General features: G+C 46.1%; 2 protein-coding genes across 5 annotated transcripts in view; one reads left to right on the top strand and one right to left on the bottom strand.

Moving 5' to 3' along the window:
- The window catches only part of KIF24 (kinesin family member 24), a 33,559-nt gene extending 22,508 nt beyond the window's left edge, over positions 1 to 11,051 (top strand). The window contains exons 11-13 of the mRNA XM_080371146.1: positions 226 to 2,646; positions 3,585 to 3,678; positions 5,961 to 11,051. Coding sequence (XP_080227272.1) covers positions 226 to 2,646; positions 3,585 to 3,678; positions 5,961 to 6,101 — 2,656 coding nt within the window. The 3' untranslated portion in view covers positions 6,102 to 11,051. The remainder of the gene's footprint in view (positions 1 to 225; positions 2,647 to 3,584; positions 3,679 to 5,960) is intronic.
- A 407-nt stretch (positions 11,052 to 11,458) lies between these two features.
- The window catches only part of UBAP1 (ubiquitin associated protein 1), a 35,598-nt gene continuing 28,299 nt past the window's right edge, over positions 11,459 to 18,757 (bottom strand). For 2 of the 4 annotated variants that reach the window (XM_080371168.1, XM_080371165.1), the window contains exons 5-8: positions 16,350 to 16,385; positions 15,700 to 15,897; positions 14,127 to 14,228; positions 11,459 to 12,720 (exon numbers count right to left, since the gene is read on the bottom strand). In XM_080371168.1, the coding sequence (XP_080227294.1) occupies positions 12,580 to 12,720; positions 14,127 to 14,228; positions 15,700 to 15,897; positions 16,350 to 16,385 (477 nt within the window). In that variant the 3' untranslated portion in view covers positions 11,459 to 12,579. The remainder of the gene's footprint in view (positions 12,721 to 14,126; positions 14,229 to 15,699; positions 15,898 to 16,349; positions 16,386 to 18,757) is intronic. The other 2 variants (XM_080371166.1, XM_080371167.1) reach the window with 2 other exon arrangements.

Below are 18,757 nucleotides of genomic sequence, written 5' to 3'. Positions count from 1 at the left end.
TGACCTGTTACTCACTGTTCAAGGCCAAAATAATACCATAGACCTTTCTAGAAGTTCAGGGGGTTGGGGTAAGGGGGTTTGATGCCTGTGTGGATCACTGACAAAACAAAAGTCAGGACACTGAATCCAGTGTTTAACCTTAATTTGTGAAAACATTAGTTTGTTCTGAAGACATTGTTATTTATCTGAAAGCATGAAATCTTCTAAAGCCAGCCTCATTTACAGAGTCAAAGAGCTGAAGAAAGGGATTAAGTGTTCTACCCCTGTCACAAACAGACGTCGGACAGCTGGAAACTTATCTCCAAAACGTGTCCAAAACTCTTCCTCTTTGCCACCTGGGGAAAAGAGTTCTCCAAAAAAAGTAAAGCTAGGCCTCCAGCATCCCTCAAATGCTACAAAAACAAAGGCATGTCCTGCAGCAGTCCAGCCGCCGAGTGTCCCTTTTACCTCTACCCCCAGGGGAATCAACAAAGGACATGCTTACAAAGGAAATCCCAACTCACTGTGGTTCCATCATACCGGTCCAGTTAAGGGAGTCCTACGGATAGCACATCCCCTGAAGAAGAAAACTGATGATCTGTCCCCCGACTCTGAAAAGAGCCCTACTGCAAAGGATTTAATCATCAAAAATGCTGCCACAGCAGAAACAAAAAAGAGTGGCCAGAAAGATAAGAATATGCAAGACAGACCACCTGCCCACTGTCTGAAAGTCCAAACAGTGCAACCTGTTCAGAAACAGCTTGTTTCTAGAGATGATTTTTCCTTTGGAGATGGAAATCTGCCTTCTGATGGCAGACAGGAATGGAGAAACTCCTTTGCTAAACAATGCGTTGAAACGTGGACAAATCTGCCTCCATTTCAGAAGGAAAGGGAAGAGCATTTACGTCTTTATCACCAGCAGTTTCAGCAACCACCTATTCTACAGCAAAACTTGAACTATCAACCTCTTGAGAGGTTTTTAATGCAATACAAGCCTGAGGAGATTCAAGTAAAGCAGGAGCTGAGCCTTACTCCCACAGAAGTACAGACCAAAGAGGGGATGCAGCTGGAAGATCTGGATGACAGTGATTTCAGTGAAGATTCTTTCTCACCTGTCTGTAGTCAGAAGAGTGTGAAAAGAAGAAACACCAACAAATGCAGTCAACATTCATTTTTCCTTCATCAAAGAGAACAAGGAACTGAAGAAGAGCAAAAAGGCCAAAAGCGACAGGGTTTATTTTTTAAATATGCAATACCCATGCAAGAACATGAACTAGATGACAGTTGGGATTGTAGTGAGGGCAGCCCACGGACGGAGGAATCCATTAAAAATGCAGACTGCAGCAAAACTCCATCAGACTGGAGCTATGACTTAACTACTGAGTCTTCTCCAAGCAATACTGCAGAAAAACCTTACTGCCTGCAGGAAGATCCTGCTTGTAACTGGAAAAATGGCACAGATTTCCTAGCTGATCACAAACAGTACAAATCCAAACACAGGTGTCTCGTTTATTCCAGTGAAACAACCTTAGTTCCAGAAAAGGATGCTTCCAACTCATATGTTTCTCCTGTATTGAAACCAGGAACTCTAGAGTGCAAAGAGATCAACCTCCAGCATGAAGAGAAGGAAGAATCCGCTTTGGATAGACAGGCTGCCCTTGCAGGAGATGTAAAATGGAAAGCTCCAAAAAATGGAGTTTACCGTTGTGGATCTTCCAGCTGTTCCTCAGAACTCACTTCTGAGCTGATGGCCCCCCTCAAGGTAACCCTTCTTGACTATGAGGAAACAACTGATACAGAGAAAGTGTCTTCTAACCAAGAGAAGTCCCCCTGTGTGAAGCAGATCTCGGACAGGAACATACACAGCTCCCAGAACAGGTTTGAGGAAGAGGGCTGGCAGTGTACAAGAAGCAGAGCTCTGACAGACAGCATGCTGGAACTGGGGGAGCAAATGCGTCGCGGTGGAAGGCACTGCACCTTGCTGTGTTCCCCACAAACAGGGGACAAGTGGCTGTCACCTACCTGCTGTGGTGTGAAGCCATGCTGCTGCCTTCTGGGGTTGGGTTCATCAAAACACGGAGCTGTTCACAGTTTACTTGTTGGATATGACCTGACAGAAACATCCACAGCTGAATCCACAGACTCCAGGAGAGAGAGAGAGGGTGGTTTGTTTCCGAGTAGCTCAATGAGCAAAGAGTACTCAGGTGGCAGACAGTGTGGTGCTGGTATTCAAGATACTACTGGTAATTCAGGAAAATCTAACGCAAATCAGGGACCCAGTGTTGAGCCCATGGCTCAGGAAATAAACACTGATATACCAGAAAAGACCTATTTTTCAGGTGCATCATGCCTTCTCACTGTGGGACATACGGATTACACAGCCCAGTCCCCTTCTCAAGGAAGCACCCTGCTGTTGCAGCACAAGTCAGGACTGAGGAATGAGGACTTCAGTCATTCTGAAGACCCAGCCAAGTCATCATTCAGCAATGAGGGAACAGGGCAGAGTATTTTTACACAAGAGATTTTTGCTGCAGATTCAGGATCTGCAACCAAAGATAGTAAGCCATTTGCAAATGCAAAGAGCCCCTCAGGCATGTCCAACAGCAGCTCTCCAAATGCTACATCAGAGATGGGAAAATGGCAGAGGGAAGCCCTAGAAAAAGCACAGTAAGTCTTGCTCATCACTGAAGTTTGTTATGAAGTGTAGAAATTGTAGACATGTGATAGATACATTTGCCTTTATTTGTGTATCATACTCGTATGTACTTCAAAAGCCAAAGGGAAATCAATCTATGAAATAATTATTTAATAAGATTAATGATAATTTATAGTAATTATCTTATAAATATATGATTGCTTGTTATTTAGTGATATTTTAAAATCTCACAGGAGGCCAATTATTCTATTAGAGCTTCGTAGGATAATGCTAGAGGAATTAATATTTTAATACAAACTGCAGTTCTCAGTAACTAACTGGCTTCCTATAAGCTATAAAGTACCTAAAATACATCAAAACTTCCCATTAAGAAGGAGGTGGTAGCTGTTCCATCCCTATGGAAAGAAAAATACCTAGAGCAGTGGGCAGTCACTGGAGATGTAGATGTCAGGTTTCAAAATACTATGAGCTGCCGCTGTCAGCTCCCAAGAAGTGGACTGCATTCACATGACTGAAGATAGATTGTTGGTCAGAGAAATCTGCTCAGAGGAATGAACGGCAGCACTGCCTTCCCGCTCTGCCTGTTTTTTGCCAAAATGACTTATGGCCTCATGGTTGTAAGCCATTTCAGCAATTAATTAGGCAATTTTTGGTGCTTCTCGATTTCCCTGTGGTAAAAAGCAGTATGTTAACTGCTGCCTATGTTAACAAGAGGCTGTGGTCCGTCCTCTCTGAGCAATCCTCAGTCATCGAGGTCATCTTTAACCCCAAACCAGTGCATTCCACTGCACTTCAAGGAGCACTGGTGTGCACTTTCTGAATGCCAGGGAGACAGGACAGCAAGGATTCCTCTGGGGCGGTACTCCTCCTTACAGGTTTATTCAGGCCAACAGTAATTACCAGTAGCACAGCAGGGTATGTAACCACTGGTATATTTTATATTAATCAGACAGGCTGTAATTCGGGCCCATCAGCAGCAGCTGGATGAAATGGCATCCTTGTGCTTCAAGGAAGGGTGCTTGATAAATCAGATGTCAGCAATGGTAAGTGTCTCAGATGATGATTTCAGTGCCTGTTGAACCTGCATAAATTAATCTTAAGAGATTATTAACTTGAATTAGTGATGTGACATTCCCTGTCAGTTCTTCTGGCAACCTCTAATGCCTCCCCGAGTCCTAGGAGAGGCTGCTCGTTTTCAGTACCTGTTGCGTCTTTGCCAGTCTCCACACCGCTGGGTCCTTGGGGGAGAACGAGACTGATGGGCCAACTCTGAACTGCTTGTGTCTGATAAAACACTTTCTCTTGTGTTGCATCATGCGTGCCAGACTGTACCAAACAGGGCGTCTTTCCATGTGACATTTATCTCCTTGTAGGCTGGAGCAAGTAAGTCAATACCACAGAAAAAAGCAGCCCCCTAAAGCATGATACTGGGATGTCGCAGTTGGTGTAGTGCCGCGTTGCCTCTTCCTTCTGGGAGTCCCTTGCCTACCACGCTGCAGATGTGCCAACCCACGGCCCCGCTCACTCCAGTGCTCTAAACCACCGTGACTTGTGCCCTTACAGGCTCTTAACTTTTGTCACTCAAGTGTTTCTTTGTTTATCGTTGTCTTGGACACAGTAACGTTTGCTAGACCTAAAGACTGGCACCTGCATGGCCCCGCTCCTAGCCAGGAAACCCCAGTACTCAGTTTCTCCTGCATCCACATAGATGCATGTCACAGCTGTGTGGGAAGTCTCATCTCTCACCCAGACTATTAACATTTCCCAGTGAGAACCTCCTGTCTTCCCAGTTCCCTCATTTTATCCATAAAGCCAAGCTCTGTTACTGCATTACAATATATAGAAACCGTTCAATTCCTACCACAGTTCAGATCTGAAGTACAGCTACTGGGACTGTTGCGTCAGGGATTTCAGCACGGAACCACCATGTGGCTTATTTGCTGTGATTTCCAGCTGCACGTGATGTGTCACCAGATAACGTATAGAAGTTCACAAAGCAGCGCAAGATCCATAAATTGTATTAGTTTTGTGGCAGAGAATGCAATGATACAAAGCAATCTTTTATTTTTTAATTTTTGAAAATCTTTTGAGAATGTTAGTGCTAAGTCTGTTGGTTATTAGACACCAGGCCCTCCCCCCATTGCCCCATTTATTTGCCCCTTGCAGCAAGCAATCATTTTCTGGCTAGCAGAATTATGATAAGCTTGCCAATCCTCGAAGCAGTCTGTGAGTAACTTGTATCCTGTAGTGTTATTTCACATCATGACCTTTCTTGGGGCAGTGAAATTAGCCTGGACTTCACATATCAGTTTCTCTCCTTCCACTTTCAGATGGTTGCAACTTCCCCAGCCATGAAACTGGCCCAAAGAGAGACTCCTGCCAAGATTAGCCACATACTGAACAAAGCAGTATTTAAAGTGCTTAAGAAAAATATGCCATGGCAGCTGAGCTGGTCTTCATTACAGTCCTGATGTCCCTGCAAGACAAAGGCACAGTGCACGAGATAGCTGGAGTCCAGCCAAATAAGCTTTTGAATAATTGATTTTCATGCAGTAGCAGTTGAAACCCCTAGCACTAAGGATGCTGACACCTCCCAGCTTTTTAAGCACTGACCTGTGAATGGAGGCATCAAACTGTTCTCAGCTGGACAGCAGAGCAAGTCTGAGTGCTCCCTTAGTAATACAAGCCCCACTGAAAAATGGCTGCCTCCGTTTCAGTTTTAATCACAGTTTCATATCACTTTTAATTCATGTGACAGGTTGCTTTGGAAGGCAGAGTTCCCCTTGGCTGAGGCTATGTACACTGCTGATGTTTCTCATGTCAGATCTAACAGACCTGTAGCTGTGCAGGAGCTGGACTGGCCCTGCGACTTGATATTAAATAATGCCGCCCACCTCCCCAGAATGGGCTATCGTATCTGGTCAATGACTGTTCCAGCTCACTGTGTTTTCATGATTGCTAGATCCAACACAAGAAATGTCAGGAACAGTGTCCAGTACATCATAAAACTGCATGTCAGGTACCAGTCCCTATACCAAACTGTTGAAAAGCTAACCAGTGTTGAAGGGTGCTAAAAGGTGCTTTATACATTTTTATTTTTAAACCACTGTGTTAGCTAATAAAACTACCAGAGTGAGCAAACCTCAGTATTTAAAGGCATTGACTTTTTCAAGGGTCAGGCCTTCAGTCAGGAAACTGATTTAATGTGCTACACTGCAGAATGGAAAACATGCTTTTATGTATTGCTGCAGAGCATAACATGTGCTGATTTTTTTCCAACCTGCTGCTACTGTTCCCTAAACTTTCTGTTTGCTTTCCTAACCAGGATTTTCAGAATTTAGTGACCAAGCTGGATGAAATCTTGGTACTGAAGTCAAAATGTATCCAAACGATGCGAGCCCAGCTTCAGCTCTACTTAGCCTCATCTGGCACTGACATGTCCCTGGAAACATCTCCACCAGTTTAGACCTTCTTTGCTTACCCATGCAGAAGAACAGCTACAGGAACCACCAGTGTTTGCAGCATACTTGGTGCTGCAGAGTGTGAGTGGGTAGGGGATAACTTTCGGTTTTATGTTTGTGATTAGTGTGTTTTTTAGTTAAGGATGGAGAGAATTCTGAGTAAATAAGAGATAACTACTTGGCACCACAAGCTTTTGTATTTCCTTCATACCAGTAGGACAGTGTTCTTAAGAATAACAATTCAGCAGCCTGCAAATATCTCACCAAGTAGTAGGCAGTCCTGTCCGCAGTATTCATAGCAGCTTCTTAAATGTTAACAGCACTTCTGTGTGGCCAAGAAAATGAGGGGAAAAGAAAAAACACTTTGAAGCCAGACACAGATCTGAACAGAAATGTTCAAAAGCTATCCGGAAAAGTGCTTGCAAACACAAGCCAGGGAAGAGAGAGGAGCTGCCGTTTAAGTACACCAACATTAACTCGACCATAAGTAAATGGAAGTCAAGGCAGGACAAGAAGTGCTGTCACTTTTGGAAGGAAGGTTATTGTTGCATTTGTTCTTTGCCTGGGGAAAACACTCCAGAGCTACTGAAAAGGATGGCTTAAGTCATGGGCAATGGGTGGTTTAGTAAAGACTGTACCAAAGGTTCACCTAGCATGTTACTAAGCATGTGGGTTTCATACTGCTGCCAACAGTGAGAGGCCAACAACTTACACGCTGCAAACAACACCTGATCTCAGCACTATGGCTCAGCTGTAGAGTGCTCATCATCTGGGTTGGCAGAACTGATTTTTGACATCAAGAGAGTGCTTGGTTAGAAGCAGTGGGATTTTAGAAGCTGCTAATGGTGCTGTTACATGAAGCTGGTATTTGAATCAACAACTACAGAATGATCAGCTGGAGCCCTGCAAAAGCTCTGGTGCTGCACGCATCACATGTGAACCACAGAACAGGTCCACTTGCAGAAGCCACAAGTGATCTTGAAACATGCTCAGCTGACGTGCTGTGTGAGCGCTCCCACTCCAAAATTTGGGCTGTCGCAGCCATTTCGGTGTCTCAGTAGTGCCTGTAGTAGGTCTGTCAAAGCCTGCTCAGTAGCCAGAAATGCCAAGGGTAAGGGAATGCTGCTGTCTGACCAGCTGTGAATTTTCCTGCCTGCTTCTACACCTGCCCTGAGGAGCCCAGTTTTGGCTGAGCAGCAATACAGTAATCACAGTGACAGTTTCTGGTGTTTGGTACAAACACTCCCAGGAATGCCACACAGCGTAGCCCTGGGGAAGCAGAATTCCAAGGGATGGACCCATAGCAGTAGGAAGTCCTACATCAGTGCCCTGACTGCTGGGTTGTTTTTAGCACTAGTTAGTCTTCCTCTTGCTACCGAGACTGGATTACTCTGTGGAGCAGAGTCCCTCCAGGGTCTGAGTTTATGGCTCCCAAGACGGTTCTTCTGTGCAGGTTACAGGCCAGTAGCAAGTGCACCTGAACCCAGTTCTCCCAGTCCCCTTTTCAGAAGCCTTCCTCGCCCAGAGGAATGAGGCTCCCAGGAGCAAGACTAGAGTGTCAGTGGTATTTCGGTACTTGTGCACAGCGCAGAGTAGTGGCATTTGGCAGCCACCAGAGAGCTATAAGGCAGCTGAACGCCTGGTGTCTCAAAACCATGGAGGAAAGATACGGCATTAAACCGAGCTCTACCCTTTAAAACATGCAGCTCTTAGAAAGCCACCCTCCACCTGCGGATGGTGACAGCTTTCCTGATTGAGGAGAACGCATGGGGTTGGGTAGTCCTTGTGCTTTCTGAAAGCATAAATGGATGTTGTTTCCCCCAGGACTTTCTCAGTGAACATGCAGAGATACAGGCTGTTGGAGAGCTGCTGAGTTTTGCATTTCCATTTGGAGCCAAGGAAAAAGGTCAGACTGCTGCAGGATGTGTGCACAGGTCACAGGAAAATGAGATGCCCAGCCAGTAATGCAGTGCTAGGAAGGAAAACTTCACCTCCTTGGACATTTGGGAGATGAGTATTGGTTGATTGTACTTCCAGGCCTTTTAAAGAGCAGCTCAGCCAAGTACACTCATGGGCATTCTCAGTCTCTTACCCAAGCCAGCCATTTCTAAAGCAACACACAAGGAAGAACCATTTTCACAACTGACAGTGCCGTGTCCTAACCTTGGTATTTTTAGAGGTAGTTTTAACAAGACTGATGAGTGACTGAAAATTTCCATGAGCAGAGGAAGTGGGAATTAAGTCAGCTACCAAATCCGAGACAGCTGTGAATCCTGTCCAGCCTGTCCGGAGTGTGAAAAAGGCATGTCTGTCTGGCAGATCTGAGCCCCAGTGCAAGTTCCAGAGCAGGAATTATTTGCTCCCTGGAGGAATGGCCAGGAACACTGAGAAACAACAAATAAAACCAAACAACAACAAAGCAGTTTTCCAGGTCTGATAATACTTTTTAAACTAGAACCATCCAGCTAATCCACAAGACTGTACCTTATTAAAGATAAGAATTTATTATCAGTCTGTTCCCAGAATTTTATTTTCTCTATTGAAGGTGGAACTTTACTAAAATAAAAAATAAATTAAAAAAAAAAAAATCCCTGGCTGTGAAAATCCACACATCCTTGGCAATAACAGGACTACAGACATACTTGTGATGCCTGCATGCCCAGGGAATACCAGAACTGGGCTCTTAGTACACAATGGAAACTACCAAAGGTGTTGCCAAAAATGGTAACATTTTTCTCTCCACTCTTAAGGTTTTTACCTAGATGCTGCTTTAATTCTTGTGTGAAAATGTGTTAAATGAGCATTTTTAACGTGTCATCTCCTTACTGCTGTTTAGTATTGCACTGACACCCGATATGAATGGTTTTCATTTCAACCCAAGGAACGTATGTGGAAGTGTTTGTCATTACAGCAGTCTAAGAGGTTAGGAGAGCCTGGCCACGTACAATCAAATACATACAGAACCAAAATGGGTTCACTTTTCTATTCAGCTGCAAGACTATTAATGCTCATGGCAGATGCTTGGTGTTTGAATAATTGATGTTATTTAAAATAAAATTGTTTATTGCAGAACTCTGGTGAATTTTTTTGAGTAAATGTCATCAAAAGATCGTTTGTTTGATTGCAAAATATTACCTGGGGCTGGAAACAAGTACAAGATCCCCTTCACACCTGGCCTGTTGACACCACATGTTTCAGAAGCTGCCCTCCAGCCACGGGCCCACACAGCCTGCAGCAGCAGCAGCACGACCCTTGCACCAGGCTTTGCTGCACGGCCGGCAGAAGCCAGCTGCCTCCCAGCATGGGGAGCTGCCCAGCCGCACGCCGTGCCCAGCTGCTGCGGACGCAGGCTCTGGGGTCAGCCACCCACGGGTGTCCAGCACAGCCACTCTGCTGCAGGAGCCACCAGGCCAGCTGAAGAAAGCCTTGTGGCATGCTGCAGCCCTGGGACACCGGGCATCGGCAGCTCCCACTGCCTGACCGACTGTAGGACCCCAGAAAGGAGTCGCCTTCGAAACAAGGTGGTGACCACAGCAGCGCTCTCATCCCACCAGGTCTCCAGCCATCTGCAGGCAGAGTAGGAGGCCTCAGCTGCTGTGTGGGTGACCGACAGCTCTTCAGTGCCAAAGCCCCTACCAGGCTGCTGCTGTCCAGAATCATCAGGAGGCAGCTCAGGGGGTCTCTGGCTCAAAGCACAACCACCAGTTTTGGCTCTGTCCCTACACTTCCCACAGGCCTTTTTCCACCACAGCACCCAGACCTCAGCTATCCGGCAACAGCTAGGGCAAGGCAGAACAACCTCTGACAAAGTTAAACCGGTGCCAAGCGCCAGGTAGATGACTCAATCTGACCCGAGAATCTAAGGAAATGCCCTCATGTCTCAAGTGTGAGCAGGGACACAGTCATCTGACCAGCTGTCAGCAGGGCAGAGCCCAGCCCCGTACCAGCTATCAGCAGGACCTCCTCCCGTCCAGGCTGAGCTTTGTTCTTGACAGGAAGAGGATGACAGTACCAGAGTCACTAGTGATGCACAGCGCCCAGAACAACATTGGAGTCTCATCGTATTGTGCCACTTGGTAGACATTTCTTCGGAAGTGCCTCTCCCCTAGGCCACCAGGTTAATCCCCTCACCCCCCTGGCCTTTCCTTCTGTGAGAAGCCACCCCAGAAACACGCTTCTACCCTTCAGCTACCCAGTGATGCAAGACCAGAAACCTCACTGCCAAAGCAAGAGCAGCATCACCAGGCAAGACACAGACAGGTACACAGGTCTCCTTGGAAGGAGGAGACCAGCTTCACAGGTATCACTTCACATCTTACCCGGCTCCACTCTCACCTCCTCATCAGTCTCTACACAGCACGGTTACTGCAGTGGGGTTAAGAGCCATCCCTGCAGGGGCAGACTGTGAAAGAACTTAACACACAGGAACACAATCAAAGAGAAGTATTTTATTCACAGGTTTGGTCTAAATAGTTGTTTCTTTGCTAGCAAGACTTCCTGCCCCTTCATGACTATCTAGTACCAGGCAAGGACTTGTTCAGATGTTAATTCTGAGGAAACCAAAACGAGCAACACAACTGAATGCTCTCAGCAGTAACAGTAAAGCAGTTTAGTCTTCAACTTTTCCGATTAATCAGGAACCCCGTTTCCTTCTTTCAAACTGTCCCATTTCTCACCTGGGCAGGAACACTGGGCAACTGCTTTACCTGCACCCACAGAGGCAGCAGCTGCTGAACAGCCTTCTTAGGCCAACACTTTAATTTCACTCCACCACCAGAAGCCGGTGCAGCTCATTGCTACAGGATATGATGCAAGGCAATCTGCCCTGGTTCTACTCATCCATCTCTACATCTCCTTGATACTTGCCAGCTACATCACCCCTCAGCATCTTTTTTTTAAGTAAAGGTATGTAATTAATATAGTTGAGCACCTCACAGAAAATTCCAGGAGTTAACGCTGGACCCAAATTAGATGTTCTGGTCATATAAAAAACATAACTGAGATAAACGGCATCTCCTTTGGGGTCCTGATGAGCTAAAACCTCCTACTGAAAAACCTACCGAAACAGGGAACCAGCTGAGCTGTCTTCCCCTCATGAAGTCCAGTGCTCCCAGTTCCATGCTGTAATAGGACTTTGGATTCCTCGGCTTGGCTTTTGCAATCAAACAAAAATAAGCCACCGAAAAAAGCAGCACGTTCCACCACCGCAGCCACCTGCCCAGAGACCTCTGGTTGTTCTGCCCAACACACAGTGTTCACACGTGCCTACGGGTGCAGGCAGCACCTGGGCAGGCAGGATCCAGCAAGTTCTTCATCTGCTGAAGCCAAAGGGCATGAGAGATGGGAACCATGACACTGGGAGTTATATTTGAGGGTTTTATTAGTTATTCTTCTGCAGATTCAAAATACTTAGCAAATTACTTCAGTAAACTTCCTCAAGACTGCTGATATTTCATGTATTTAGAATTTGAACAATGTACAGTGTAATACTTTGAACTATCAAAAACAACCCAAAACCTGATTCTAGTACTAGATGTTATTATGTAATTCTATAGCAGTGTGAGAAATGGAACTAATGCAGTGAGTATATTTGTTTTAAAGAAAGTGCTTGAAAGAAACCTCCTGCATCACACTGAGTAGTATTTAGAACAAAAAGATAACTGACTTCCTAGCATCACATTGTCTTAAATATCCTACGGGCCTGGGGGAATTACTATTACAGAGACCCCAGCTCTCTGCCTTCAGGTTCCAGAACCAACACAAGCTGCAGGTCCAGGCAGTGTTCACAGCTTACCTGTTTCAAGAGAACTTACACACCATTCAGCACTGGACACTCATGTCTGGCTTTGTTGGATGTTGTTGGATGCATGGGTGGGAAAAAAAAAAAAAAAAAGACCAAACCCCACAAAAACCAAAACCACACAGGAGGAAGAGCTTCTCTCTTTATGCATAGCGGCAGTTTCTGAACCAGTGTTTTACTAAGTTACTAACTTTCAACCAAAAAATAAAACTCCATTGCACTAAAGGTCAAATGTAACCAGTTAATCTGGACTGTGACACAGTCAAGTAATTCAGTACAAGCAGACAAGACACCATGAAAGCAGCTTCAAAGAACCAAAGCATCCTAGTTTCAGAACCAACTTAATATTCTTCTGTCCAACTCCAGTGCAACAGTGAGGGGGGGAACCACTCCCGCCTCTACCTATGTACAATTCCAGTAGAGGCTGGGTAGTCTAAACTCTCCGTGGCCAAGCTGGAAAAAGGAAACTTAGGAAAGGACACTTTAAAATTTTAATTTAAGAAAGAAAGTTGCTTTCAGTTGAAAGAGAAATGCTGGAGTGATGCATGTGGGCAGGCTTGCTCAGTCACTCTCCCATGTATGTGAAAAGCCGGACTCCTTCCTGCCGAGAGCAAGTCACACTGGATGTGAAGGTGGTGGGGCTGGTCCTGCTCCATCGCAGCTGAGAACCCAGGAATGTGTTTTCAGCTGGCTCCTGCACGGGCCATTAGATCTTCCAAAGCATCGTCTTGGTCGTTGTTATGTAATAATAAGACCTCCTTAATGTCTTTTATTTCAAAGCCCATTTCTTTAAATTGGCTCATTAGCTGGAGAAGCTCTGTGATCTGAAAAACACAGACAGTCCCTTATTTGCAAGAGAAAAGACAACCAGTGCTTGGCAGAGGTTTAGCACTGAGCCTGTCGACCAGGCACCCCATGGAGCAGATTCCTCCTCCCTAAGTACAGCCTGGCCCAGAGCCAGCAGAGCCCTGGGTGCAGTAGCCCACAGGGCCTCACCTTCAACGCCCTGTGTCTTCAGCTTTCCGTTTCCAAAATCCTTTTCAGCATGGGCACCAAAGCTCAGTATGTGGCGGTGGCTCTTCTCCAGTAGGAAATTTAACAGCCTGGCCCAATCTGGGCTCCCCAAAATGCTGATTAATGGTACCCTGCTCCCCACATCCAGCAGCTCCTACTGCATCTGAAGTTTTTTAAAGTTAAACTTTGACTTTGGGAAACAGCTGACTAGCCCTTGCTATCAACTGGCTTCCCAGATCCAGGGCAAACTTGGGGGATCAGCACAAATCCTACTGGACAAACTGTGTACGACACTACCAACATTAACCAATAATCCTGCCTGAGCTTTGAAAAAATATGAGTGACAAGTTAGTGAATCAGCTAACCAGACTTTTTATGAACTCTCTGCTGTTTACACTGCCTCCACCCCACTCCAGGGAAAAAAAAAACAAACCAGCAACAAGCAAGCAGGTTGAAATGGGTGATCAGGGGATTAGCCATTTCCAATTTTAAGGTTAAGCCAGTAGCAAATGCATTTCCTGAACTCAGTCACTTCTCCCACCTTCACACTGTAGTTCCTCTGTTTGCAAGCTCATCATTACATCCAAAACAGACAGGAAGGCTTATCTGTGTCTGGAAGGGCTTGGTTTGCACCTCTAAAGATTTCATGTAACAACGTGGCACACAACTGGTTGGCAGACTTCAAAAAATCCTGCTGTCCTCTGCCCCGGCTACCCACTCCTGCCTCTGTACCTTTGGTGCCGGTTAAGTAGCCAGACCCAAAAAAACCTATTTTCCAGCTTCTTGCAGAGCAAGCCATAACCCAGTTTGCCGAGCAGCCAGGCAGACGTGTTCATACAAGGCGGAACATTCAGAGCTGGGGCAGGCTGGCAGGGCTGGAAAGATAATCTGCTGCTTCTGAAGTTGACCGTCTTTGTACAAGCACTCAGCCACAGAACAGCTCTGCGTTCAAAACATTAAAACTAGAATATGCAGGGTCTTTAAGAAATCCTGTCCCCATAACAATGAATATAAGTGAGAGTAATACAACATTGCAGAAGAATTCCAATGCTCTAACACGTATTTGCTTTATCACCACAAGGATGTCCCTTAGCAGTCAGTTTCAAAAAAAACGCAGTATAACCTAAAAGCCAGAACTACATCAGCCAGAGGAACTGCTGCCGGAATTCCCCATCACAGCACATTCTCTCTATTGCTTAAGATGTTGTGCCCTCACCTTCTCCTCTGAGCACTGGTACATCTCCAAAGCTGCTTCAACAAGAAGTGGATCAAAGCCCTTCTCACAAAGCTGTCCATGTGCAAACAGGTAATCCAAAACCTGTGTGGAATGAAAAAAAAAACCTTAAGTTTGCAGAGCGGCCTTTATCACGTGTGGTTGAATACCATCTCTGTGCACAAAGAGGTTGAGCACAACTCTACCCCAAGCTTCATCAGGGACTGAGATAACGTCCTTCCTAGTAGAGCTGAGATGCTCTTTGTGCAAGAGCTTGTTCAGAGAAAAGAAGAGATGAGCCCTTCCACTCTTACACTCTCCCACCAGCTCTGCACATCATCTTCCACTCTATTCAAAGCAGGCTCAGAAGCCTATCCCTAGCCTTCCATGCCTGACACTGAGCAGAAGGCAGAGGTCTGACCGTGACTTTTATCCTCCCAAGTTTTTAAAATGCAACTGTAGGTCCAACAGTCAAGATGTGTCAGCTTTTAGCTTCCTCTCAGATGGCTGCAAAAACTGATGCAATCTGAAAGCAGTCAGCCTATTAAGATCAACTCAGCATACTGGTGAGCAAGCTGCAAATCCCAGGTCACACACCCACAAACTGCTATCAAGTTTCTTAACTGTCCTCAGCTTTCAGAGGTATGGAGAAAGGTCAAATAGGTAATGCTAGGTATGCAAAAGAACACAACCTGCAAATACAGCAGGATTTAAAACCACCCTCGTAACAGACTTTTTCGCACTTGATACTACAGCTCACTCCAGCACATGGCTTAAATCACTTTTGATGCACAGGTAGCGAGCAAGCAAATCAGCTCCACAAGCAGCAGCCACTGGGACACTCCTCCCCAGCTGGCACAGTCCTGCCAGGTGACGCTCTGCACAGCAAACAGCCCGTCCAGGGTCAGCATAGAGTGTTTAGCCACACTCTCTGCCCTTCAAAATGTTTGTGTGAAGTGGATCCAAGACCCCGAGCTACGCTTCACGCTGCAGTGCTTTATGCGTTGTGACCTGGTTTTAGCAAGCGTTGGAGGCAGCACGAGGCAGGCTCACAACCAGAGCACAGAAAGGAAAGTGGGTCAGTGGTGCCTTGCAAGAGTCTTTCAGGGCTGTCTGAGCCTACAGGGACCAATCTCTCCACAAGAACAGACTTTGTAACCCCTAGTGCTCAGCAAGGGAAGCTGACTGGTTTTTCGTCACACAACACTAAGCATTGCCTGGAGCTGTGCTAAGCTTCCTCCCAATGGTTCTGTGGTTTTGGGGAAGACCCAGTACATCTCTGAGCTCCGCACAGGGTTAAGGGCCCACCCCAAGCTCAGCGCAACTCTGACTCAGCACACACAGGAGTGGCTGACCCAAGCAGTCTCTCATCAGAAACAGGAGCAGACTGTAGTTTTGAGAGCCTTTTCTGCCAGGTGACAACTACTCTAGTGGTAAACATCACAGCGGCTACAGGCTGCAGCCCCCCTGTTACAATGAAAGTATTCCCACCCTATCCATTTTGCAAACCCGAGGCTGTTTCTCAGCAGTATCAGCATCCAATCAAGGGTTTCTTTCCTGTTGCACAAGCTCTTACCTGGTCTATGTCCTGTCCCTTCTTCTTCATGGCTTTCAGGACATTCTCAGGTGAGTACCCCATGTTGACAACTGTCTCTACGCACTGCCTCTCGCTAGCAGAAAGGACCTGCTGTAGCTCAGGGGCGAGGCCACCCGACCACTTTGTGCAGTTGGTGTTATTGGGCACTTTAGACACTGTGAAATTTTGGTGCGTTACCTGAAGGGGAAAACCCAGAGGCTGAGGTGACGGTCATCTTTTGCATCCCCATATGCTGTTTCTGGCTAGCGCAGAACCAGACTACCCCATATAATTAACCAAAGAGGCTTTCTAGACTGCCTTTGGGAAGTTACTCACTGTTGAGATGAAACCAAGCGGTGCACATAGTCTGACTCCCACCATACTCTTTTTACCCTCAAAACAATCAACAACCCAGATTCTTCACAATACACCCTCCCCGGTGGGATCAAAGCATTCCCATACCCAGCCTTTGCTACAGTGAAGGTCCTTATGATACTGTGAAACCCCGAACCTCAGAGGAAGCGTGGAGCTTGCTGCCTTCAGCCCAAGTTTACTCATCACCTATGATTTTTTGTACTCAAAGGAACACTACTTCTGGAGATTCTCAGAAACACAATTCAGAGCAAGCGCACAGGTATTTGGGAACTTACCACAGGGATTTCTGCTTCCTTGTGGTCTGGGTGTACCTGTTGGGCAACACATAAATAAGATGACTACAAACATCATGTGTCAGTGAGCAGAGCTTGCTACAGATGGGGGAGAGCGCTTCTATAGGAGAGATCTGGTAATAAGTCTACCATACTAGGGAGACACGTGGTCTGATCAGGCTTCCATATGTGAGATGCAGACATTATGCAGCTGTCTGCAGAATCACAGAATCATTTAGGTTGGAAAAGACCTTTAAGATCATAGAGTTCAACCATTAACCCAGGACTGCCAAGTCCATCACTAAACCATGTCCCTAACCACCACATCTACATGGCTTTTAAATACCTCCAGGGATGGTGACTCAATCCTTCCCCAGGCAGCCTGTCCCAGTGCTCCACCACCCTGTCAGTGACAACGTTTTTCCCGATACCCAACCTAAACCTCCCCGGCACAGACTGAGGCCGTCTCCTCTTGCCCTGTCACTTGTCACCTGGGAGAAGAGAATGCTAAAAAGAGCATGATTTTTCTACAAACACCCAACACTTGGTTCCACTCCCTGCATGCCAAGGAGGCAGGGTCATGTTCCCTGCTGTACACCATCGCTAAGAGATCAGCAGTGCAAAGTCAGAACTTTGCCCCATCGAATCTGCCCATTTCAGTTCATCCATTTAAAGGTCTTCCTGCATTTTAAATAGAAGTAGAAAAGACTGCAAGAAATCACTGTAGACCAAGAGCTTTAGTTTTTTTGCATTTCTTAGCAGTTATTATGATAATGTAGATTGCCTGAAAGCTTGTCCACTTCTTTCAGAAAGACATTTTTTTAGGCCCAAATTAAGCAACAAAAAACTTCATAGAAAACCAATTCTGAGAAAATCTATTAGGATTTTGATAAATTCCATTTATTTGAAAAAAAAAAATAAAAAGAAGAAAAAAAAAACCACACCAAAGAGGTTTTGTTCTGTATTTTTGACCATTTTAATCTCCAGGGTAAGAATTTCTCATCTAAGAGATAAAGCCTGAGAAACCATATTCAGTCTGATGGACCGGTTTACCCAAGAACCTCTCCTCACTGTGACAGAGAGGTTCAGAGCTCTTAGCACACACCCTATCAAGGCATTTTGCCAGAGCAAAAAGCACTAGAATATGGCAGACACTGAAACAGGTGTCTGGAATAGCCCTGAAATCAATGGAAGGATGATGGTTTGTTATTGATGCTGCAGCCAGGAAAACCAAAACCACTTCTGAGGCCAGAAATTCAAGACTCTCAGATAACCAACTTCTCCTCCTTAATCTACTTGACAGCCTGTGCTTGTGGTCAGTGATTTCCAGAATTAACACCTAAAGGAGTTGCTGGGGACAAAGCCAGGTCACTCAGCAGCTGCACCCCCTTACATCTTCAACTTGCACTTCAGTGCCCTTCAAACAGACACGCAGTGCTTTCAGTAGAGGTCTGCACACCGTGCCTACTTGTAAGAGACTTCTACAGAGGCCAGGAGCCCTGCGTGCAGCTGGTGTGCCCATACACATCACGCTGCTGTAGCAGTATATACTCTGAATGGCTCACCAAGAGTGCTCCATCCTCCCATAACCAGAGAATTCTGTACATGAATTGCATCATACTAGTCAGGTCTCCGACCACTTTTGTTTAATTCCAACTGGTTGTCTTAACTAGTGATTCCTCCCTCTAATTCTGCAAAAAAATAAACCCCAGTGAACTTAAAAAAAAAAAAAAAGACAGAAGAGAGGACCACCCAGGACAGAGTCAGTGCAGCCTCAGAAAAATCACAGGTTTATCTCCATGCAAAATCTTCTAGATCCAACTCACTGGTAAAACAAACTCCAGTAGTAACTCCAAATCCAAAGTTACAATTTCTAGTCGGGGAGGGGGGTGGGGTGGGATAAATCGCTGTGGAATATACTGGGACATACAATTGTCTTGAGACTTTTTAAAAGGCTGGGCAGAGAATGGATTGAGAGCAGCCCTGAGGAGGACTTGGAGGTGTTGGTTGGCTGGTAAGAAGCTCAACATGACCCAGCAGTGTGTGCTCACAGCCCACAAAGCCAGCCGTATCCTGGGCTGCACCAGAAGCAGCAGGGCCAGCAGGGTGAGGGAGGGGATTCTCCCCCTCTACCCTGCTCTCATGAGACCCCACCTGCAGTGCTGCGTTCCGCTCTGGGGCCCCCAACATAAGAAGGACATGGATGGACCTGTTGGAGCAGGTGCAGAGGAGGGCCACAAAGATGATCAGGGGGCTGGAGCACCTCTTCTATGAAGACAGGCTGAGGGGGTTGGGATTGTTCAGCCTGGAGAAGAGAAGGCTCCGGGGACACCCTACAGCAGCCTCCCAGTACCTAAAGGGGTCTCCAAGAAAGCTGGAGAGGGACTTTTTACAAGGGCGTACAGTGACAG

The sequence above is a fragment of the Falco punctatus genome (genome assembly GCF_963210335.1).
Source record: "Falco punctatus genome assembly, chromosome: Z".
Lineage (NCBI taxonomy): Eukaryota > Metazoa > Chordata > Aves > Falconiformes > Falconidae > Falco > Falco punctatus.
This window is presented reverse-complemented; position numbering and strand designations above follow the sequence as displayed.